The sequence below is a fragment of the Protopterus annectens genome, chromosome 4.part0 (assembly GCF_019279795.1).
Source record: "Protopterus annectens isolate FY-2018-M chromosome 4.part0, PAN1.0, whole genome shotgun sequence".
Taxonomy (NCBI): domain Eukaryota; kingdom Metazoa; phylum Chordata; order Ceratodontiformes; family Protopteridae; genus Protopterus; species Protopterus annectens.
In genome coordinates, this window is record NC_056733.1 from 1,085,353,666 (window position 1) to 1,085,379,230 (window position 25,565).

At 45.4% G+C, this 25,565-nt stretch overlaps 1 protein-coding gene across 1 annotated transcript in view; it reads left to right on the plus strand.

The window, feature by feature from the left end:
• The window catches only part of DND1 (DND microRNA-mediated repression inhibitor 1), a 224,108-nt gene that overhangs the window by 48,838 nt on the left and 149,705 nt on the right, over positions 1 to 25,565 (plus strand). The window contains exon 2 of the mRNA XM_044069845.1: positions 1,569 to 1,689. Coding sequence (XP_043925780.1) covers positions 1,569 to 1,689 — 121 coding nt within the window. The remainder of the gene's footprint in view (positions 1 to 1,568; positions 1,690 to 25,565) is intronic.

Below are 25,565 nucleotides of genomic sequence, written 5' to 3' on the forward strand. Positions count from 1 at the left end.
ACAGTGTTGTAGGGCGCTGAATTAAAAAAAAAATTGTAGTAACACAAGTAGAGCAGAAAACGGAATAGGCACTGGAGGTTAAATGAGTAGTAAACAGTGTTGGGAGTGTCAGAGAGGGAAGGAAAGAGGCCTATTATATGTACAATATTTACAGTAAGCAATTATGGTCAACATTGGTAGTATTCTATGAACTCTATGTAGTTTAGCTGTATTGAGAAAATACTTAAAAGCAAGGAATCCTAGGTGGAACAGCACTCTTATGGAGAAGAGGGGTTTTAAGGTGGGACATTACAGTTGCATAGCCGGTTGGTGAGAAGGTAAGATTTAAGGCGGTTTGAAATTGGAAGTTTTGCTTGGTAGTTTAATGTCACCAGGGAGGAATAATACATAAAGCATCAGCATGCCCAGCACTCAGTTCTGTACTCCACAGATAATATACCTAAAAAGGCCCCACCCCTGTGTCAAACAATAAGCACCTAATCTGAGTCTGTCAACCCAATGAGTGAATCCCACTTAGAGGCCAGAGTGTGGAGTATCCCACGTTTAACATCCGATTTAACACTAGCCTTTTGGCCTTTAAGCAGACAAGGATTCCTTGCCAAATACTGGATATACTCCTGCTCTAAGCCTGGCTAAGTCTGGTTGATAGTACTAACTACTATAACGTATCCTAACATTCCTATCCCCTTTGCCTACTCTCCCTGGTTACTTATGCCTTGCTTTCCCCACATTCTCTACTGTCTCTCTTAATCCATCCCAGCACCTCTTTCTCTTCCCTTTAACACTCTTTAACAGTTTCACCCTTTTACTTACTGTCTTCAGTACTAACAAATTTAATTTCTACACAGTGCCACTAACTACACAGTGCCAGTGACACTTACTGTCTAACTAAACTGTAACCAAATAATGCTGTACTTTGTATAATCCTCCAGGTTGTAATGTAACTCTGTAATTTATATATAAATTCTGAAGTCATGGTATACCTATTTAATAATGTAAGTAATGTATTGCTAATGATAATACTGGAGCTTTTGTTCCTGTGCCTCTGCTGAAAATGGGTACATTTGACCCATTCAGACATTCCAGGTAAATAAATGTTAATAAATATTGATGCCACTTTGTCACAGTACCACAGATGTGCGTATGTGCACGCTTATGTGTGTGTTCTCTGTATATTATTTTTTTGGGGGGGGGTATAAATTGAATTATAGTAGTTAATATAGTTAATGTTTAGCAAGTAGCACAGTTTATTAGCGGTCCTATTGTCTACATTTAGCAGGAGCCCAGTGTATTGTGGGAGTTGTATTTGTCCTTATTTGTTCAAGATAGTATTCTGAGGCATTTATTTATATTCGGAGTGAATGTTTTTAAGAAGCAAAAAGGACAATGGTATTGGTGAACATCGCTGTGGTTTTAAACTTAGCTTGAGCTACAGACAACTCCAGCTTCTAGATCTGAAAAAATGCATAGGTAGGTAGCAAGGTGGATTACATAGGCCATGTTGCTATGCAGCAGTCCTTTACTGAGTCAGTCTTTCAGCTGCTGATATTTATTTTTGTCATCTGCAGTTTGCATTTTATACCTTGAAGAATGAACAGAGTAAGGCATCACTAGATGCTTGGGTGAAGAAAACGGGAGTCAAACTCGTGCAGGTCAACGGGCAGAGAAAATATGGCGGTCCTCCCACAGGTAACCAATACTCTTTTGTGAGTTATTTGAAAGACTGACTGCATGTTCTGACCATGTTCTTTTTCAGTGATGGCAGTTACACTTTGAATTTGCACTCCTTTTTTTCAGGGGTACCATGTTAAAAAAACAATTTAAGAAATCTTATAGTCTGAGAAAAGCAAGTGCATATATGTGTGTAATTATGATTTGCGTAAGTGAAGAAAGCCTGCAATTTGAAACGAGGAGTGTATGCCTAAATTATGTAGTCTTACCTGGCAGTATTTAGGTGTTGTTAAGTACTGACTTGTGACAGCACTTCAGCTTTTCCTTTTTGGTTGTAAAGTTGCATTTGCTCATATTTGTATGTGCTCATGCTTGGTGACCATAGCATAACCAGCATGACCATAGTCTGAGATTCAGATGTGGGAGGGTGCAGCAAGGCAGGATTATGCAAGAGTTGATTCTGCTTTTCATTTTCACAGCTTGCGCTCTGAACTTTTTCTCTTTCCCTGTTTTATGATTGGCATTTTTCTTTTCTGCTCAATGAGTGGTGATTACTGTTGATATACTGTTTGTACCCCGTTGGGGAACCTTTTCTTGCCTTAGTCCAATGTCAGAAAAAGTTAACAATTGCATTTCTTGTTGGAAGCAAATACCTCATAAGGTTCATAGGTTCATAGGTTGGTACTAGGCTATCAGCCCTAGGGCCTATACAAGCCTAGGCATAACAATTCCCTGGCTATTTCTTCCCACATTATTTACTTTCCTGGACCCCTGTCTAGGCAAGGACTTTCATTCTTATTGTAGTCCTTGCCTAGGCCCAGACTACGACGTCACAGGTTGTCGGTTTTGTGCTAGGTTTAACAAACGAACTATTAAACGTCGGTTTGATTTCGCCCGACAATATTTTGGTAGGAAATTTAATTATACCATGCAGTCGGAGCAACCGACGACCGGAATGCATAAAAAACGCAAAGATAAGGACAGGCAGCCAAGACCCAAACCAGACTCCGAGGCCTCTGCTAGGCCAGTCGCCGGTTCTCCGGTTTTCAGTCAGGCACCTACGCAGCCCCTGACGACCGCTGATTTAGAACCCCAGGCGGCATCCGATTCCCAAACGGAGATTGCTAGGCCTCCACAGCCCTTATATTTAGGCCCTTCCGACTCCATGGCTGAAGGAGATTGCAGTTGAAATGCCTTCAGTTGCAGAAGGTGTCTTCAGACCGACTACACTCACTATTAAATCCTATGCAAAGCTGAAAACTCCTTTAAAAGCAAAGAAGACTGTACAGCAGTCTCCAGTACAAGGCCCTATGCCTAAGAAACAGATGCTTAAGATGGCTCAAGACTTAATTACCCTAATCAGGGGTTCCCATCCCCCTCCTGATAAAAGGCCTAGACAGGAGGAGGACTACGCTTCCTCTGACCAGGTTTCAATTTCCTCAGATTCTTATGAGGAACAGGAATACTCTTTTCCCCCTTATGAAGACTCTGATGCTGAAGAGTCTATTCCTTCAGCATCTCCCCCAGAAGACTACTCTTTTGGGGAAACTTTACATACCATGAGGGAACATTTCCACCGGGAAGGCCAGGATTACTCTGATTCTAAGAAAAGGCTCCGTGAGTTCCTTTTACTACCCTAGCACAGACCACTTGCTATTCCCCCCCATGTTAGACATTGTGGATGATGTTTATTCAGAATCTAGCCTTAACCCAGATTCACTACCTCCTGCACCAGCCAAACCAGACAGATACTACAGAGTCCCTGAGTCACACAAATTCCTATATAAAAGCCCTGTTGCTGACCCAGAAACCATTTCCCAGGGTCCCAAAGGGGTTAAGGCCTCTATTGCTAAAAATCCTGTACCCTCTGAAAGGGATTCTAGAGCACTAGACAGATGGGGAAAGAAAGTATATACCTCAGCTACTCTATGAGGGCCTTAAATTGCCAGTTTCACATGCTGAAATATTAATAATATTTTAAGTCTCAATTAAAACAAAAAAATGATCACACATACAGAGCAGCCGGATTACAAGGAAATATAAGATTTGTTGCATGCAGCTGAACAAGTGGGAAAACATACTTTGCAATGTGGATTTGATTAATTGGAAGCTTCTTGTAGAGCAGCAGTGACAGGGTCTGTCATACGTAGGCATGCTTGGTTAAAAGAACAAACTTTACCTGATCATGTTAAAGGAAAGTTATTGGATGCACCTTTACAGAAGGATGTTTTATTTGGTGTAAAAGCAGAAGAGGTTTTAAAGAAAATGGAGGGTAAGGCAAAATCTATGCAGACGGTCAAGGATTTTTTACAAGTTCAACCCCCTCATTTCAGCAGAAATTGGCCAACCAAAAACTGGTCCTTTCCAGCTTCTGACAGGCCACAGTGGGGCAAATACAGATGCCCAAGGGACAGAGGTCAGTCACAAGGCTCTTACAAGCCTCGACAATGGGGTGCCACAACCCAGAAAGGAGGAGAAGACAGGTCTCAAACTATCAGAAGACAAACACAATGACTTACCCTTCAGACTGCCAAGCAAATCCCTTTTCGCAGCTCCCTTGGTAGGAAAACTAGCACTTTTTGCAGACAACTGGCACATCATCACAAAAGACAAATGGGTCCTAAATACTGTATCTCAAGGATACAGATTCCAAGGATAAAAGGAATGCCAAACCTGCCACCAAATCAATGGACAGAGGCTCAAAAACAAATTACAGCTCTCATGGACATGAGAGCCATTCAGCAGGTTCCTACACAGGAGCAAGGACAAGGATTTTACTCAAGACTCTTTCTAGTTCCCCGAGACCCATTCTGGACCTCTCAATTCTAAACACATATCTGGAAGTACCCAAATTCAAGATGCTAACACTACAGCAACTTCTTCCCATGCTGGGCAAGAAGGCTTGGCTAGTAACGTTGGACCTCAAGGAGGCATACCTGCATGTCCCTATCAGACAAAATTGCAGACGTTACCTCCGATTTATAGCAGGTCCAACCCATTACCAATTCTCTGCACTGCCCTTTGGCTTATCTACTGCGCCCAGGGTCTTCACAAAATGCCTGGCACCAGTAATTGCATACTGCAGACAAAGAGGAATTCAAATATATCCATACCTGGATGACTGCCTTATTCAAGCAGAAAGCAAGGACATCCTTTTAAAGCATCTGGCATTTGTCAAAAACCTATTAAGTTGCCTAGGGTACACAGTAAACGAAAAGAAGTCAAAACTAGTGCCCTCACAAGACATAATATTCCTGGGTGCCAGCTTAAATACAATGGCCCAGATGGCTTATCTCACGCCAGACAAGCAAGGACAACTGACTCAATACTTCAAAATGATGGCAACAAAGACCCAACTCCCTGCAAGAAAAATTCTGCAGGCCTTGGGATTCATGGCATCTTGCATACTACTAATACCATAGGCAAAACTGCATATGAGGAGATTACAATGGTACCTGAAAAGCGTATGGACTCAACACAGCCACAGCTTGGCAACAATAATACCACTCATTCCCTGCCTTCAACAGGAGTTTCTATGGTGGGCTCAGGCATGTCACCTCAACAAGGGTCAGCCTTTTACCTTACCCACAGCCAGGCAAACTATAACAACAGATGCATCGGATTATGCCTGGGGGTGCACATATGGCAGGACAGTGTATTCAGGGCAAATGGTCTGCAGATCAAAGGCATCTACATATCAATCAAAAAGAGATGCTAGCTGTACAAAATGCCCTAACAGCTTTCAAGGACCTCCTACATCCAGGACAACCCCTAATAAAGACTGACAACACCACAGTGATGTGGTACATAAACAAGCAAGGGGGCACACATTCCTACCCCCTATGCAGGCAAGCAATGACCTTGTGGAACACAGCACTGACCTACCAAGTTCAACTACAAGCACAATTCCTGCCAGGAAAGAAAAACACATTGGCAGACGATCTAAGCAGAAACATCATAGATCCTCACGAGTGAAAACTAGATCCACAAGTATTCGCAATGATAACTCAAAAATGGGGGAGCCCAGACATAGATCTGTTTGCCTCCCCCCAAAACTACCAACTACGGAAATTGTGCACAAGGACATACCACACACTAGCTTGGAAATTGGACGCCCTCTCATTCAGTTGGAAAACATTAACAGAGTATGCCTTTCCTCCACTGCCTCTTCTGGCAAAGGTGCTGCTGAAAGACAGATTAGAGAGGCCACAAATGATACTCATTGCTCCAGACTGGCCACGCCAACACTGGTATCCAATACTAAAGAACATGGCTCAAGGCCCACCATGGATTTTACCTCAAATTCCTCACCTGCTCACTCAGCAAAACAATCAGATTCTACACAGCCAGCTCAAGACTTTAAATCTGGCTGCATGGCAAATTACCTAAACAACCAGTCAACACTTCTTTCTAAAGCTGTTATGGATGTCATTCTGGAGGCCAGGAGGCTCAGCACCAGGAAAGCCTATTCAGACAAATGGAAAAGATTCTGCGCCTGGAACCAGGCTAAAGGCCAAAATCCCCTTGTCCCAAATATTCCGCAGATTCTACAATATTTAACTGAGATGTTGCACAAAGGACTTTCCTTTTCATCTATTAAGATCCACGCCTCAGCTATTTCAGCTCAATACAACACGGATCCTCCTATATTTTCACATCCATTACTAAGACAGTACCTCAGAGGGGCTAAGAACATAAGACCGCCCCGGAGAGCACCAACATCAACTTGGGATCTCAACTTTGTTTTGGAAAAACTTACACTACCGCCCTTTGAACCAGCTTTTACAGCTGATTTACAGTTTCTATCATGGAAAACTGACCTGCTGCTAGCAGTAACTTCAGCATGAAGAGTCTCAGAGCTACAGGCCCCTTCACCAAGCACTATCACTTACCTCTATACTCTAAAACCAGAGCTGGCTTTGCCACTGCAGTTCTGCAGGGCCTACTAGCTTCTCCAAACCCTGTTTAGTTCCACCGCCCATCCTTAGCTTTGGGATTCAACCCAAGTGTGATGACTGCAGCAGGGTAACATGATGAACATAGTACAGTTTTGTACCTACAATAAATGTAGATGTTCGAGTGTTCACACTGCTGCAGTCCAGGTTACCTTCCCTCCATCCCCTCTGACCTAGCTGAACTTTTCTATACCTTTCTATCCGGTACAACCTCTGTGGTGTATTTGCTTGTAACTGAAGGTATTCCTTTTATGTTTTATTAGCAATATGTATTGCTTACCTACTTGGGGGCACCTGACATCTGGAGCAAGAAAAACTGCAGAAAATGGCGTTGGATGCCTTTTATATACCCCTGGCGCACTGACGTCAGGGAAGAAGCGACAGCAACCGACGCTGGACCAAGACTTTGGAACTCTGACCTACTGCGGGACCGCCTGACGGCAGGATAGCCCAAGTGTGATGACTGCAGCAGTGTGAACACTCGAACATCTACATTTATGGTAGGTACAAAACTGTACTTTTTGCTGCCTCAGGCTTATATGCGGTTTCTGGTTCTCAAGGATGCTTATCTCCATATTCCGATCCATCCCCTTTTCAGGAAGTTTTTGTATTTCTCAGTTGCTTCCTGGCATTTTCAGTTCTCTGTTTTGGCTTTTGGCCTTTCTGCTGCCCCACTGGTATTCACCAAATGCCTCGCTCCTGTGATTGCTTTTTGCAGGCTTCAGGGGATCCAAGTATTTCCTTAATTGGACGACCTGCTGATTCAGTTCTCCTGTCTAGAGATCCTATTGCAAAATCTTCATTTTGCTGTTTCCCTTCAGAGGCTGGGGTTCAGGGTAAACTTCAAAAAGTCTTCTCTCTGACTGCTTCTCAGGATCAGGTTTTACTAGGTTGCAGGATTCAGATGGTGCCTGTACTCGTATATCTACCTTCTCACAAGGCCTTAACTCTCATTTCCCTCTTTCAAACTCTTCTTCCTCTGGCCTCCATTACAGCCAGGGAGTTTTAGAGAGCTCTGGGTTTCATGGCTTCCACTGTCCCTACTCCGGCCAAATTCCACATGAGAAAATTTCAGTGGTTCCTGAAGTCAAGTTTTTGTTTCAACATGCGCATCCTGTAGACTCTGTACTTCCTCTTCTTCCTTGTCTAAAGAAGGAACTTCATTGGTGAGTCCAGCAGTTGTCTCTAAATCCAGGGCTCCCTTTTCACTCCCCTTTTCCTTCTCAGGAACTGTTCACAGATGCTTCACATGTGGGATGGGGAGCAGCTTTTTAGCTCCCTGAAGGTACAGGGGTTGTGGTCGCCTTTCCAACAGAAGGAGCACATCAGTGTCAAAGAGATGAGAGCTCTTCTGCTGACTCTTCAGGCTTTTCATAGGTTCATAGGTGTGTACTAGGCTAATGGCCCTGGAGTCTTTACAAGCTTAGCCCATAGGATTACCCTGGAATCATGCCACCCGACCTTAGTTCCCAGTGCCTCAGTCGAGTATAGCCACTGGAGTGATCCCTGGGGTGAATTTCCCATCCACTCATCAAGATTTCTCTTGAAGAGGACCAGTGAGGTGCTCTGCTTGACATGTATGGGAATTCTATTCCTTAGCATGGGCAGTCTCTGGGTTATAAACCTGTCGCTCCAGCATGTTCTGTTGATTGTGGTAATGAGGTTGATGTCTCTGGAGCGTGTGATGCAGAGGGACTGGGATTTCGTTAGATGTAGCATTTCTAACAGAGCTGGGTCAGACATGGCTGTGTAAGTCAAGTAGAGATCGCCTGTAAGTAGGTGATATGAGACAGAGAATAGTTGGGAGTTTTTTTGAGTTTGTCCTTACAGAACAAGTGTTTAAGGCCTAGGATCCTCTTTGTGAGGTACTTTTGCAGCCTCTCCAGTTGTTGCAGGTGTCTAGTGAGGTACATGCCAAGTGGGGCATTGTACTCGATGATTGGCCTAATTAGGGAAGAGTAGAGAGAGACAATGACCTCTTTCTTTTTGGATGCAAAACCTTTAGTAATGAGATGTGCCACATAGAAGGACTTTCTGACCACAGTGGCAATCTGGTGGTCAAAATAGAGGTTGCTGTCAGCCTCTGTTCCCAGATCTCTTGTAACGCCTTCCGTGTTCAGTGGACTACCATCAGTGTGGTTATTCAAGGGAACTGGGTTTTTCCCAAGGGGGATGATGACACATTTTTGGCATTGAGCTTAAGGCCATGGATGTTCTTCATGTTTCACTGTTGCAGTCATCACATTTGGGTTATCTGCTTGTAGGTAGCCCTCAGTCGGCCTGATTATCAACGTCTTGGGTCCTGCATTGGTTGCTGTCTCTTCTTCCATGACGCCAGGTAGTCAGGGGTATAAAGCAAGCAGCCGATGCCATTATGTCGGTCTTTCTTGCTGTGCGGTGCCTGAAGCAGAAGCAGATGTTCATTGTGCATACAGCTGCAGTCATAACAGATGGGTTCTCCTGCCATCAGGCGGGTCCTCGGTCGGCCGAATTCCAAAGTCTAGGTCCAGCGTCGGTTGTTGTCGCCTCTTCCCTGACTTCAGTGCGACAGGGGTATAAAAGAACCAGCCGACGCCATTTTCTTCAGTCTGTCTTGCCGCGCGGTGCCCGAAGCAGAAGCAGTTTGCAAGTGCCGGTTGGCCAGCTCCTGTAATTACGAAAAAATTTGCAACCGAAGTCATCTAAAAGCTAAGTACCCCGTTGGGGAAAATTTCTTGCCTCAGACCGATGTCAGACAAAGTTAATAATTGTATTTCATGTGGGAAGCAAATACCGCATAAGGATTTCCATTCCCTCTGTATTCCTTGTTTAGGCCCAGACCACGACGTCTCGGTCTGTCGCTTTTGTGCTACATTCAACAAACGCACCATTAAGCGTCGGGCAGAGTTTGCCCAGCATTATTTTGGCACAAATTTAACTATATTATGTCGTCGGATACTCCGACTCCAGTTTTGTCTAAAAAACGCAAAGACAAGGACCGACACACAAGGTCCGCGGCCTCTACCGACACCACGCCAAAGCCGACTCCACGTGGTCCGGTTCTCAGCGAGGCGCCAACGCAGCCCCTGACTACTGACGACACTACATTGGCGGTGTCTCCTGTGCCCGAGGTCGCAGGCTCCTCGGCCCACACCCCGACTACAGATACCGAAGCCACTCTTGGCGGTGAATCTCAGAATGTGGACAGGTCTACCTCCTTTCAAGATGTCTTCAGACCTTCCTCTTCTTTCTCCATCAAGGCTTACACTAAGTCTAAAGCAGCCATGCAGTCTAAGAGACAAGCTACACAGGGCCCATCTCCAGGCCCCATGCCTAAAAAACAGATGCTTAAAATGGCTGAGGATTTGATTACTCTTATCAGGGGTTCTCAACCCCCCCCCCCCGGACAAAAGGCCCAGAGTGGAGGAAGAATCCCCCTCCTCTGATCAGGGCTCCATTATTTCAGAGCACTCTGATGAACAGGAACATTCTTACTCCCCTTTTGAAGATTCTGATGCTGAGGAGTCCATTCCCTCTGTCTCCCCCCCGAGGATTACTCATTTGGGGAAACTTTGCATACCTTAAGGGAACACTTCCATTGGGAAGGCCAAGATTATTCAGACTCCAAGAAAAGGCTTAGGGAATTTCTCTTGCTACCTCAGCACAGGCCTTTAGTTATACCTCCTGTCTTGGACATACTAGATGATGTGTACTCGGAGGCCTGCCTTAACCAGGATTCTCTGCCTCCAGCTCCAGTCAAGCCTGACAGGTACTACAGGGTTCCTGACTCACACCAATTTCTATAAAAAAGCCATGCTGCTGACCCAGAAACTATCTCACAGGGCCCCAAGGGAATTAAGGCCTCCACTGCTAAAAATCCTTTACCATCCGAGAGAGATTCCAGATCCTTAGAAAGGTGGGGAAAAAAGGTATATACCTCGGCCACCTTAACCATGAGGGCATTAAACTGTCAGTTCCATATGCTAAAGTACCAACAGTTTTTGTTATCACAATTGAGAAGTAAAATGTCACAACCTGAACAACCAGATTTGAAGGAGTTGCAGGATTTGATGCATAGTGCAGAACAAGTGGGTAAACATACCTTACAATGTGGTTTTGATGCTCTAGAGGCCTCACGTAGAGCTGCTGTTACAGGATCAGTCATACATAGGCATGCCTGGCTCAAGGAACAAACCTTACCAGATCATGTCAAAGCTAAATTACTAGATGCCCCTCTACAAAAGGATGTATTATTTGGTGCTAATGCTGAAGAGGTATTAAGGAAAATGGAGGAAAAGGCTAAATCAATGCAAACAGTGAAAGATTTTCTACAGGTACAACCACCACGTTTCAGTAGAAATTGGCCTTCCAAAAATTGGTCCTTTCCAGCCACAGACAGACCCGAAAGAGGTAGATACAGGCGCCCGAGGGGCAGAGAGCAATCCCAAGGATCGTTTAGAGGCAGACTATGGCAAGCTCCTACGCAAAGAGGTGGTGAGGATAACTCGCAACCATTCAGAAAGCAAGCCCAATGACTTTTGCATGCCAAGCAAGACTCAAATGGCAGCACCATTAGGCGGAAAACTGGCATTATTTTCAAAAAAATTGGCATATTGTCATTTAAGATAAATGGATCCTGGACATTATAAACAGAGGCTACAGATTCCATTTTCACACCCTTCCAAAAATGAGAGGCATGCCAAATCTGCCACACAATCAAAGGGCAGAGGCACAAAGACTAATTTCAGATCTCATAGACATGAAAGCTATTCAAGAGGTACCTACGCACAAACAAGGTCAAGGTTTTTATTCCAGACTATTCCTGGTACCAAGGAAGGGAAAAGATTGGAGACCTATTTTGGACCTATCCATCCTAAACACATTTCTACTCGTACCAAAATTCAAGATGCTCACTCTACAGCAGCTTCTTCCCATGCTGGGCAAGGAGTCTTGGCTGGTAACATTGGACCTCTAGGTGGCATACCTGCATGTCCCAATCAGACAAAATTGCAGAAGATACCTCAGATTTCTTGTAGGTTCAACCCATTATCAATTCTCTGCATTGCCCTTTGGCTTATCTACTGCGCCCAGAGTATTCACAAAATGCCTGGCATCAGTAATTGCCTACTGCAGACTTCAAGGGATACAAATATACCCGTATTTGGATGACTGCCTGATCCAAGCGGACAGCAAGCACATTCTTCTGAAACATCTGGCTTATGTAATAATGTTGTTGAATTCTCTGGGATACATAGTCAACAAAAAGAAATCAAGGCTAATACCCTCTCGGAAAATAATTTTCCTGGGTGCCAACTTGGACACAAACACCCAGATGGCCTACCTCACGCCAGACAAGCAAGGGCAACTAACTCAATACTTCAGAACACCAGCAAATTGCACCAGGCTGACTGCAAGGAAAATCCTGCAGGCTCTGGGATTCATGGCATCTTGCATCTTACTAATCCCATGTGCAAAGCTGCATATGAGGAAACTTCAATGGTACCTGAAAAACCTATTCTTCTCAACACAGCCACAGCCTGGAAACAATAATACCACTAATTCCATGTCTTCAAAAGGAATTTCTGTGGTGGGCTCAAGCATGCCAAGCAAACAAAGGTCTCCCATTCAGCAAGCCTCAAGCATATCAGGTCATCACAACAGACGCCTCGGACTACGCCTGGGGGGTGCACATGACAGATCGGTGCATTCAGGGCAAATGGTCCCAAAAAGAAAAGCACCTACATATCAATCAAAAGGAAATGCTAGCAGTAATAAATGCTATTATAGCTTTCAAAGACCTCCTGCAACCAGGTCAGCTATTGATAAGGACGGACAACACCACAGTAATGTGGTACATAAACAAACAGGGAGGAACCCATTCATACCCACTATGCAGACTGGCCATGTCACTTTGGAACCTGGTCCTGGACTTACAAATCGAACTACAAGCACAGTACTTGCCAGGCAAGGAAAACACGCTGGCAGACAACCTAAGCAGAAATATGACAGATCCACACGAGTGGAAGTTGCATCCTCAAGTTTTTTTACAGAGATTATTCAAGCATGGGGAAGGCCAGACATAGATCTCTTTGCCTCCCACGAAAATCACCAATTGACAAAATTCTGCTCAAGGTTTTTTCATCCAAAGGCCTGGAGAGTGGACGCTCTCTCTTTCAGTTGGACATCAATGACAGTTTATGCCTTCCCACCTCTTCCTCTGCTGCCCAAAGTTCTATTAAAAACCAGAGCAGACAGACCAAAGATGATTCTCATTGCTTCAGACTGGCCAAGACAACACTGGTACCCACTCCTGAGGAGCCAGACACATTCCCCACCATGGACCCTTCCTCTAATGCCTCTTCTTCTGACCCAGCACAGCTTCAAAACTCTTCACAGTCAGCTAAAAACACTCAATCCAGCCGCATGGAAGATTCCTTAGCATCACAACAGACCCTACTCTCCAAGGAAGTGCAGGATGTCATTTTGGAGGCCAGAAGGCCATCTACCAGAAAAGCTTACACCGCAAAATGGAAACGGTTTTGTGTCTGGAATGAGAAAAAGGGCCAGGATCCTGGAAAACTGAATTTACCTCAAATATTACAGTATCTAGCTGAGCTGCTATGCAGTGGACTTTCTTTCTCCTCCATCAAAATCCATGCCTCAGCCATTTCTGCAGAATACAACACTGATCCACCTTTATTCTCTCACCCCCTCTTAAGACAGTTCCTCAGAGGGGCTAAGAATCTAAAACCCCCAAGGAAACAACCAATACCTGCTTGGGATCTCAATTTCATTCTAGAAAAACTGACCTTGCCTCCTTTTGAGCCAGCTGCCTCATCAGACTTGCAATATTTGTCCATGCCTCAGCCATTTCTGCAGAATACAACACTGATCCACCTTTATTCTCTCACCCCCTCTTAAGACAGTTCCTCAGAGGGGCTAAGAATCTAAAACCCCCAAGGAAACAACCAATACCTGCTTGGGATCTCAATTTAATTCTAGAAAAACTGACCTTCCCTCCTTTTGAGCCAGCTGCCTCATCAGACTTGCAATATTTGTCCTGGAAAACAGCTTTCCTTCTGGCTATTACCTCAGCTCGTAGGGTATCGGAACTGCAAGCTCTCATGGCTGTGCAACCTTTCATCATCTTCCATCAGGACAGAGTTTCCAATCCGTCCTTTATGCCAAAAGTGGTATCCAGGGTAGCTTTGAATCAGGCTATACACCTACCTACCTTTTATCCTAATCCTCAAAACAAAGGGGAGAGATTACTCCATTCCTTGGACATCCACAGACAACTGTGTTATTATTTGGACAGAACAAAGCCTTTCAGGAAATCAGATCAGCTCTTTGTGTCCTATGCTATAGGAGCTCAAGGGAAGCCAATTTCCAAACAGACTATCTCAAAATGGATAGCCCACTGCATATGTTTCTGCTATTCTTTTCATGGAAAAACTGTACCTATAGGCATCAGATCTCACTCCACAAGGGCCACGGCTACCTGTGCAGCTTTTCTCAGAGGAGTTCCTATCAAAGATATTTTGGAGGCAGCCACTTGGAGTTCTGTGCATACCTTCTCCAAGCACTACCACCTTCCATTATACTCCAAATCTAGAGCGGGCTTTGCCACTGCAGTCTTGCAGGGCATTCTGGCTCCTCCTAGTTCCACCTAGTGCCTACCACCCCTTCCTTAGCTTTGGGATTCTACCCATCTCTTATGACTGCAGCTATATGCACGATGAACATAGTACAGTTTTGTACCTACCATAAATGTAGATGTTCGAGTGCTAATACAGCTGCACTGCAGGTTTCCCTCCCTCCTTCCCCTCTTGGGACAGGCCTATTGCCTAACACCTCCTCATGCTACCCGATTGGGGTATTCATTCTTGTTGTATTTGCTTGCACTACTGTATTTTGATCATATTGCATTGCTTTATCACACAAATTTATGTATTGCCTTCCTTCTGGGGGCACCTGACATCTGGGGCAAGAAAAACTGAAGAAAATGGAGTCGGCTGGTTCTTTTATACCCCTTTCGCACTGACGTCAGGGAAGAGGCGACGACAACCGACGCCGGACCTAGACTTTAGAATTCGGCCGACCAAGGACCCACCTGACGGCAGGAGAACCCATCTGTTATGACTGCAGCTGTATTAGCACTCGAACATCTACATTTATGGTAGGTACAAAACTGTACGTTCGCAAGTGCCTGTTGGCTAAATATTCGTTTTCGAGTTTCAGATCTGAAGTCTTCCAACTAAGCTAAGTACCCCATTGGGGATTCTTTGTCTTGCTGTAAACCGATGTCGGTAAAAGTTAACAATTGTATTTCTTGTGGAAAGCAAATACCTCAAAATTTTTAATTCGTACTGCATTCCTTGCTTAGGCCCAGACCACCACGTACCTCTGTCAGTTTTGTGCCTTATTCAAACCTCATACTATTCGTCATCGGTTCATTTTCGCATCAAAATATTTTGGTACTCAATTCAGTTATCCAGAAATCCGACTACCGACATTCCGACAAAACGCAAAGATAAAGACAGAGACAGACCACATAGGTCCAAAGCTGCCGACAACACTTCTCCTAAGCTAGTCGCCAGTTCGCCAGTACTCAGTGAGGTGCTTTCACAGCCCCTGATACTCGCTACTTCAGATTCGCAGGCCACTACTGAGACCCATTCGGAGTCTGGCATGCTGCAAGATGCTACTTCGACTGTGGAACCTGTGGATGTTCATGTTTCACTGTTAGTCATTACATTTGGGTAATCTGCTGGCAGGTTGCCCTCAGTCGGCCTGATTAACAAAGTCTTGGGTCCTGCATCGGTTGCTGTCCCTTCTTTCATGACGTCAGGTCGTCAGGGGTATAAAACATGCAGCCGACGCCATTACATCAGTCTTTCTTGCCGCGCGGTGCCCGAAGCAGAAGCAGTTCGCAAGTGCCTGTTGGCCGACTCCTGAAATTTTCATTTTCGTGTTTCAGAACCGAAGTCTTCAACTAAATAGCTAAGTACCCCATTGGGGAAACTTTTTCTTGCTCCTTACCGATGTCAGTAAAACTTAATAATTACATTACTTGTGGGAAGCAAATACCTCATAAGGATTTTCATTTGTACTGTATTCCTTGCCTAGGCCCTGACCACAACGTACCTTGCTGTCGGTTTTGTGCTAAATTTAATCAATGCACTATCAAACATCGGTATATTTTTGTTTCTAAATATTTCGGCTCATGCTTTAATTATCCAGAAATGTCATCGGTTAGCAATCCGACTACCGGAATACCTAAAAAACTCAAAGAAAAAGACAAGACAGACTATTGAGGTCCAAAACTGACAATGACGCTTCTCCTAAGCCAGTCACCAGTTCGCCGGTTCTCAGTGAGGCACTTTCGCAGCCCCTGATTACTTCTGATTCGCAGGCCTCTACTGAGACCCATTGGGAGTCCGGTATTCCGCGCGATGCTTCAATTATGGATCCAGTGGATGTCTCTACCTTAGATGGGTCCGGAGCTGCTGTGTAGGTACCGGCTTCTGAGGGTGTTTTCAGGCCTACAGATTTGTATATTACACCAACGTCATCTTCAAAAATAAGGCCAAAATCTAGACCTCTGCCTAAAAAAAATGACGACTGGGCCACATGTGCAGGCCCCTATGCCTAAAAAATAAATAATCAAAATGGCTTGAAGATTTAATTACACTGATCAGGGGTAGCCAACCCCACCCCCCTTCTAAGAGGCCTACGCAAGACATTGATTATGAATCTTCTGAACTGGATTCTGTTTTTTCTGACTCTTCTAATGAACAGGAATTGTCTATACCTATTTATGAGGACTCTGATGCAGAAGATTCCATTCCTTCTGCTTCTCCCCCTGAGGATTTTTCTTTTGGGGAAACTTTACATACCTTAAGGGAATATTTCCACTGGGAAAGTCAGGATTTCTCTGAATCTAAAAAGAGACTTGGGGATTTTCTTATTCTTCCTCAGCATAGGCCTTTGGCTATACTTCCTGTTCTAGACATTGTTGATGTTTTTTCAGAATCTAGTATGGCTCCTGATTCCCAGCCTCCGGCTCCTTGTAAGCCAGACAGATACTACAGGGTTCCTGACTCCCACAAATTTATTTTCAAAAATCCTGTTGCAGATCCTGAAACCATTACGCAGGGTCCTAAGGGCATTAAGGCTACTACAGCTAAAAATCCTACCCCTTCTGATAGAGATTCCAGGGCGCTGAATAGATAGGGTAAGAAGGTTTACACTTCTGCAACCTTGGCAATCAGGGCTTTAAACTGTCATTTTTATATGCTAAAATATCAACAGCATATCATGGGACTGCTTAAACAGAAAATGATGTTAATTTCTGACTGTGTGGAAAACAAAGATTTACAGGATTTATTACATTCAGCTGAACAAGTTGGAAAACATACTTTGCAATGTGGTTTTGATTCTTTGGAGGCCTCTTGCAGGGCTGCTGTAACTGGGTCTGTGCTAAGAAGGCATGCTTGGCTCAAAGAGCAAAATCTGCATGATCATGTTAAAGCAAAATTGTTGGATGCTCCTTTACAACTGGACCATCTCTTTGGTAATAAGGCTGAGGAAGTTTTAAAAAAGATGGAATCTATGCAAACTGTGAAAGATTTCTTACAAGTACAACCTCCAAGATTCAGTAGGCACTGGCCTACTAAGAACTGGTCCTTTCCAGTTCCTTCAAGAGCCACTCAAGTCAAACCCAGACATTCCAAAGGCTCCAGGTTTCAGTCACAAGGGACTTTCAGAACAAAACATTGGGGTGCCTCCTCTTCAAAATCTGGAAACAACAAGACACCTCCCTATGGTAAGCAGTCTCAATGACTACCCTTTACACTTACCAAGCACTTACCTTTTAGCCACCCCTTTGGTGGGAAGACTGGCTCTTCATGCAAGAAACTGGCAACTTATAACCCAGGACAAATGGGTTTTAAATATAGTATCCCAGGGATACAGATTTCATTTCCACACGTTGCCAATTCCAAACAGATGGCAAGGCCTGCCCCCAAATCAGTGGGCAGAGGCCCAGAAACAAGTACTTTCTCTCATGAGCATGGGGGCTATTCAACCAGTACCAGAAGAGGAAAAGGGACAAGGTTTCTATTCAAGACTTTTCCTGGTACCTAGAAAAGAAAAATCATGGTGTCCAATCCTGGACTTATCTACTCACACCTTTCTGGACATTCCAAAATTCAAGATGCTGACTCTTCACCAGTTACTTCCTATGCTAGGCAAAGATGCCTGGTTGGCAACTCTAGATTTAAAAGAGGCTCACCTGCATATCCCAATCGGGGATCTTGCAGCAGATACCTCCGCTTCAAAGCAGGCCACTTGCATTACCAGTTCTCTGTGCTGCCGTTTGGCTTATTTACTGCGCCCAGGATCTTTACAAAGTGCCTGGCTCCAGTAATTGCATTTTGCAGGCAAAGAAATATTCAAATATATCCATACCTGGACGATTGTCTAATTCAGGCAGAAAACAAGGACACTCCTAAATCATCTGGCTTTTGTAAAAAGGGTTCTAACTTGTCTGGGGTACACTATAAACGAAAAGAAATCACAACTGGTACCCTCTCAAAAAATTACATTCCTGGGTGCAAGCTTGAATACAACTGCCCATATGGCTTTTCTTACACCAGAGAAACAAAATCATTTGGTGACTTACTTCAAACAGGTGGCCTCAAAAACCCTGCTTTCTGCAAGGCAAATACTGCAAGCCCTGGGGTTCATGGCCTCCTGCATTCTTCTAATTCCATATGCAAGACTGCATATGAGGAAACTTCAGTGGTACTTAAAAAGTCTATGGCATCAGCATTGTGACAGCCTGGAAACAATGATTCCTATCATACCTTGCCTACAACTAGAGATGTTCATCGTGTTTCACTGTTGCAGCCATTGCACTAGGATTATCCTGCTGGCAGGCTACATGCCGTTGGTCTGAATTCCAAAGTCCAGGTCCGGCGTCGGTTGCTGTCGCCTCTTCCCTGACGTCAGTGCGCCAGGGGTATAAAAGATGCAGCCAATGCCATTTTCTTCAGTTTTTCTTACCCCAGATGTCAGGTGCCCAAAAGGGTAGGCTAAAAATTCTGCTCATAAAAAAGCATGCACTAACATAAACATTACCTTCATCTACAAGCAAATATGGAATTAGTAAGATGCAGGAGGCCACAAGCAAATACACCACATAGGTTGCATAGAATAGAGAAGTACAGATAAGTCCCAGCAATAAAAGGGGGATGGAGGGAGGGTAACCTGGACTGCAAAAGTGAATACACTCGAACATCTACATTTATGGTAGTGTACACAACTGTACTATGTTCATCATGTTTCACCCATGGTGGACCCAGCTGTTATTGCCTCCAAAGCAGATAAACAATCTAGACTGCGGCCTTCTGCCTCCCTACTACCCACTGACAAAGACAGCAGGTACATGTATAGCGTGGGGAAGAAGGTGTACACTTCTTCTACTTTGGCTTTCAGAACCATAAATTATCAGACCCACATGACCACATATGCATTAGACTTGGTCTCTCAAGCCTCCTTCATGCTGTCTTCCTTGCCTGACAGTCTGACATCTCATCCAAACTTTCTTTGGCCAAACAGGTAGCCAGGTACTCCATAAGGTGCAGCTATGATGCTGCAGAAGCATCTGCCAGGTCTGCAGCATCTGCTTCAGCCCTCAGGAGGTACTCATGGCTTCAACACCAGAGCCTTCCCGAGGACTTCAAGGCTAAAATCCTGGATGCCTCTCTGGACTACAATGTGCTGTTCAGAAAACAATCCACTTACCTTTTTTAAAAATGTACAAGAAAAAAGCAAAGAGTTATAGGACATTAAGCACCTGCTGGTGTTGCCCATACCCAAATATTACAGGAAGTACCCTGCTAAAGCCACATTTGTAAGACGTACTCTACAGCCTTCCACTTCTAGGTCCAAGAGTGGGGCCAGAAAACCTACTAACTGCAGATTCTCTGCTCCACCACAACAAATCCAGACAGCCCTTTCAGGACAGAGAAGGCCCCAGTAATGTGTGACTGCCGTGTCCACCTCCCACTCTCAACCCGCCTTTCCCACTGTCTCCCCCTTTGGCAATCCATCACTTCAGACCAGTGGGTCATAAATATTATCCAAAAAGAGTACTTCATATCCTGGAATGAGAAGCCACCCAGCAACTAGGCACCATAGAGCCCATTCCTCCAGGACAAGAAGGAAAAGGGTTTTACTCCCATCTCTTCCTGGTCCCCAAAAACGATGGCCCCTGGAGACCCATCCTAGATATGTCCTTTCTAAACCTACATCTTCAGGTACCCTCCTTCAAAATGCTCTCTCCCCACCTTGCTGCTTCTCATTCCAGCCAAGGCCTTCGTGGTCACCCTAGACCTAAAGGAAGCCTACCTGCACATACCCATCAGGAGTTCCCACAGACAATTCCTGCATTTCTCTGGCCCTTCCTCTCATTTCCAATTTACTGCCTTGCCCTTTGGTTTATCCATGGCCCCCAGGATCTTTACAAAGTGCCTGGCCCCAGCCATTGCCTTCTGCAGAACTCAAGGGATACAGCTTTACCCTTATCTGAATGACATCTTGATTCTGGCAGAGTACAGGGATGCTCTACTAAAGCATCTACATTTCACCATGTCCCTTGTGCAGAACCAAGGATTCACTGTCAACCTCTCCACATCTTCTCTGATCCCACACCAGGACAATATTTTCCTCGGCTGCAGAATCAGAACAGATACAATTAAGGCCTTTCTACCTCAGGACAAGGTTCTGTCTTTAACTTCCCACTTCCAGGAAGCTCTTCTATCCCGAAAGGTGATGGCAAGGCATTTTCTTCACCTCCTGGGTTTGATGGCAGCAACCTTCCCCATGCTACCTCTGGCAAGATTGCATATGCGCAAGCTGCAGTGGTTCCTGAAGAACACCTGGACCCAGCACCTACATCTCCTAGAGCAGGACATGCCGCTCCTTCCCTGTCTAGAAACAGAAATCAACTTGGGGATCCATCAAGTGAAATTGAACCCAGTGCTCCCGCTACAGCCCCCCACCCCAACCCAAGTTATGCATACAGATGCCTAGGATTCAGGTTTGGGAGCAACTCTGGCCTGTTACAAGATTCAGGCGAAGTGGCATCCCTATCTTCAGGCCAAAGGGAAATGACAACAGTTTTCTTAGCTCTACAGACCTTCACCTCCCTTCTAGTTCCAGGGCTGCTTCAGATTGTCACCAACAACATCATGGTGATGTGGTACCTCAACAAGCAGGGAGGAACAAAGGCCTATTAGGTGTGCAGTCTATCCCTGCTGATATGGGACTTAGCCTCCCGGCTCAACTTAGTCCTGCAGGTGGTCTACATCCCCTCACAGGACACCCACCAAGCAGACCTCTTGATCAGGACCTCCTCGCCTTAACACAAATGGATGCTTAACAGGGAGGTCTTCTTAGACATAGTCCACCGGTGGGGTGCTCCACAAATAGACCTGTTTGCCTCCCCCCAAAACAGGCAACTGCAGAGCTTCTGCTCAAAAACCCACTCCCCTCTAGCATGGAAAGTGGATGCTTTCTGCTTCTCTTGGGAGGGGAAGTTCCTTTATGCCTTCTCCCCATTCCCACTGATTCAGAAAGTCCTCCTGAAAATCCAGAAGGACAAACCAAAAATCTTGTTAGTGACTCCCTATTGGCTCCCCTGATTCCCCCCAGCTTCACAAACTAGTCAAGGGCAGTCACTTCAAGTTACCTTACAAGGTGGACCTGTTGTCATAAGACAAAGGAACTCCTGCTGTCACAAGACAAAGGAACTCTCCTACACCCACAAGTACAGATGTTTTTTCTGACTCTGTGGGTGATAAACTTTTGATTCTTTTCAGACACCACTACTCAGAGGACATGCTTTCACTCCTAAGGGAGGCAAGGAAACCTACCACCAGAAACCTTTACCTGGCAAAATGGAAAAGATTTGCAAAATGGTGTCTACAAAAGGGAAGGGACCCCAGCTCTGCCAAGGTTCCACTGGTTCAAAACTACTTGTGTCAATTGATAAAAAATGACCTTTCTTATTCTTCTGTAAACGTTCATCTCTCAGAGAACTATCCAAATTTACCCGTACTTGGACGACTGCCTGATTCAGGCGGGCAGTCAGGAATTGCTGCTGCAGCACCTGACATTTGTGAAAAACCTTCTCGCCTCCCTTGGGGTACACCATCAACTAAAATAAATAAAAACTGGTACCCAGTCAAGATTGTATTCCTGGGAGCAAGCTTGGACACAACTTCCCAGATGGCAGTCCTCACCTCAGAAAAAACAAGTCTGTCTGACAGACTACTTCCAACAAATGGCCACCAGAACCCAGCTATCTGCAAGAAAAATACTGCAAGCCCTGTGGTTCATGGCCTCATGTATACTGCTGATTCCGTATGCAAGACTGCATATGAGGAAACACCAGTGGTACTTAAAAAGTCTTTGGTGCCAACATTCTCAAGACCTGGAAACAGTCATTCCTGTCATACCCTGTCTAAGGACAGAATTCCTCTGGTGGGCAGAAGCATGAAACCACAATAAGGGACTGCCATTTACTCAACCCCAAACCGCCCAGACCCTAACCACAGACGCATCAGACTATGCCTGGGGGGCACACATGGACGGAAAATGTATTCAGGGCCACTGGAGCCCAAGTCAAATTCATCTGCATATCAACCAAAAAGAGATGCTAGCTGTACAGAATGCCCCAACAGCTTTTAGATCCCTAATCTTTCCAGGACAACTGCTGATAAAAACAGACAACGCCCCTGTTATGTGGTACATCAACAAGCAGGGGGGAACCCATTCCTACCCACTCTGCAGGCTAGCCATGGCCCTGTGGAACACGGCCTTGGACATTCAAGTCCATTTGCAAGCTCAATTCCTGCCAGGCAAACAAAGCTTGCTAGCAGACGACTTAAGCAGAAATCTCCTAGACCCACACGAGTGGCAAATGGAGCACAGCACCTTCAACCTTCCGATTCAGAAATGGGGACCCCAGAGGTGGATCTCTGTGCCTCCCCCTACAACCACCAACTCAGCAAATTATGCACCAGGAATCCTCACAGCAGGGCCTGGAAAATGGATGCCCTATCTTTTCAGTTGGTAAATGTCTCAATGTATGCCTTTCCCCCTCTGCCCCTCCTTTTAAGAGTATTACTCAAGATAAAGCAGGACAGACCAAGAACAATTCTGTCTGCTCTGGACTGGCCACGCCAGCACTGGTACCCACTCATGTGCAGCCTGACATCGGTGCCACCCTGGCAGAATCCAGAATCCAACCCTCTTCTCTCAGCAGGAGGGACAGATTCTGCAACCACAACTGCAAACCCTAAATCTTGCAGTCTGGCTTCACCCAGCAACCTTAAGCAAACAGGTGCTGGACGTCATTCTTGAAGCCAGAAGGCCCAGTACAAGAAAATCTTATGCTGATAATTGGAAAAGGTTCTGCTCATGGATTCAATCTAAAGGAGAGGACACAACACTGCCCCCTCTGCTTGTTTTCCTGGATTCAGATCTACTCCACAAAGGCATGTCCTTCTCCTCCATTAAGGTGCATGCCTCAGCCATTTCTCCTTATTAGAACACTGAGCCACCTCTCTTCTCGCACGCTCTTATCAAACAGTTCCTGAGGGGGGCAAACAACTTAAGGCCGCCAAGGATTGCGGCCACCCCTGCTTGGGACCTTAACTTTGTACTGGAAAAGCTCATGCTTCCCCCCCTTTGAACCTGCTGCATCAACAGAGTTAAAATTCCTCTCTTGGAAAACAGCCTTGCTTCTGCCATCACTTCAGCTAGAAGAGTGTCTGAGCTACAAGCACTCATGGCTGTGGAACCCTTCATTATATTCCATGGTGACAGGGATGATGTCCTTCATGGATGCATCTGCAGTCATAACATATGGGTTGTCCTGCCTCAGGCAGCCCTTCGGTCGGCCGGATTCCAAAGTCTGGGTCTGGCCTCGGCTGATGTCGCACTTCACCCGACGTCATAGCTCCTGGGGTATAAAGGCATCAGCCAACGCCATTTTCCTCAGTCTTTCTTGCCGCGCGGTGCCCGAAGCAGAAGCTGTTCGCAAGTGCCGGTCGGTCAGATCCAGAGATTTCAGCTACCGAAGACTTCTAAAAAAGCTAAGTACCCCATTGGGGACTCTTTCTTGCCTCAGCCGATGTCAGACAAAGTAAATAATTGTTTAACTTGTGGGAAACAAATACCTCATAAGGATTTCCACTCTTACTGCCTTCCTTGCTTAGGCCCAGACCACGACGTATCAGCTTGTTTAGCCTGTGCTTCCTTCAACCGACGGACACTTAGACGTCGGTCGGAGTTTGCAGAAGAGTCTTTTGGTCCCGCTTTTGCATATAAAATGCCGTCGGAGACTCCGAATACACATTAAGCCAAAAAACGCAAGGAAAAGGACCGACACTCGCGGCCCACGGTTTCGGCTGAAACCACAGTTAGGCCTACCGCGAGTGTCTTGGTTTCAGCTGAAACCGAGTCCTCGGTTCTTCCTTCTGCCGAAAGCATGCCTCCGACAACCGAGGCCACAGAGGCCCCAGCTGAGTCGGCTACAGAAATTCCTACCGAAGAAGCAGGTGCACAAGAATTGTCCGACACCATTCCGTTGGACATCTCTACTCCTGCACGTGGGGCAGCTAGACCCCCTGCTTCTATGTCTATTAAGGCCTTCTCTAGGGCTAAAGCAGCTAAACTTTCCAAGGCCTTACCAACAAAAGCTTCATCTCACAGACCTTCCTCTAGTTCTCAGATTCTCAGCCTGGCTGAGGACCTTATATCTCTGATTAGGGGGTCCCAACCTCACCCAGACAGGGCCTCACAACCTCCTCCTGAAAAAAGGCCTAGGACTGAACCCCCTGAACTCTGACTATTCCTCGGATGGATCAGATTTATCAGACCATCAGGAAGGACCTTACTCACCTTATGAGGATTCGGATGCAGAAGACTCAATTCCTTCTGCCTCCCCCCGCAGAAGAATTTTCATTTGGGGAAACTCTACACTCCATGAGGTAACACTTCCAATGGCAGGGTCAGGATTTTTCTGATTCTAGGAAAAGGCTAAGGACTTTTTTACATTTGCCACAGCATAGGCCTTTAGCCATACCACCTGTACTTTCAGTTGTTGATGATGCATACAATGATGCCAGTTCTGCCCCTGATTCTCTTCCCCCGGCCCCTGCCAAACCTGACAGATATTACAGGGTCCCAGATTCTCACTTCCACTTGTATAAGGCCCATGCTGCAGACCCAGAAACTATTTCTCAGGGCCCTAAGGGTGTTGCAGCTGCCACTGCCAAAAAACCCCTACCCTCTGAAAGAGAATCAAGAGCATTGGAGAGATGGGGTAAAAAGGTTTATACATCTGCTACTCTTTCTGTCAATTTCACATGATACAGTACCAGGAATTTTTGTTAGAACAGCTGAATAAAAAGCTTTCCTCTCCTGAACCTTTAGACCGTAAGTCCCTTCAGGATTTGGTACACAACTCTCAGCAGGTCAGTAATCATTTCTTAAAATGTGGCTATGATGCACTGGAGGCTTCATTTAGATCAGCTATGACTGGAGCAGTGATTCGAAGGCATGCCTGACTAAAAGAGCAATCCTTGCCAGACCATGTTAAGTCTAAACTCCTAGATGCCCCTATGGAGAAACAAAGTTTATTTGGCTCCCCTGCACAGGAGGTTCTAAAGAAAGTAGAAGAAAAAGCAACATCTGTGCAAACAGTCAAGGATTTCCTGCAGGTCCAACCTCCAAGGTTCAGCAGAAATTGGCCTTCAAAGAATTGGTCTTTTCCAGACACCTCCAGAGCACAGAGAGGCAGAAATAGACGCCCAAGAGGCAGAGGTCAATCAAGGGGTGCCTACAGGGGTCGTCAGTGGCAACCTGCCAACCAGAGGAGTACCG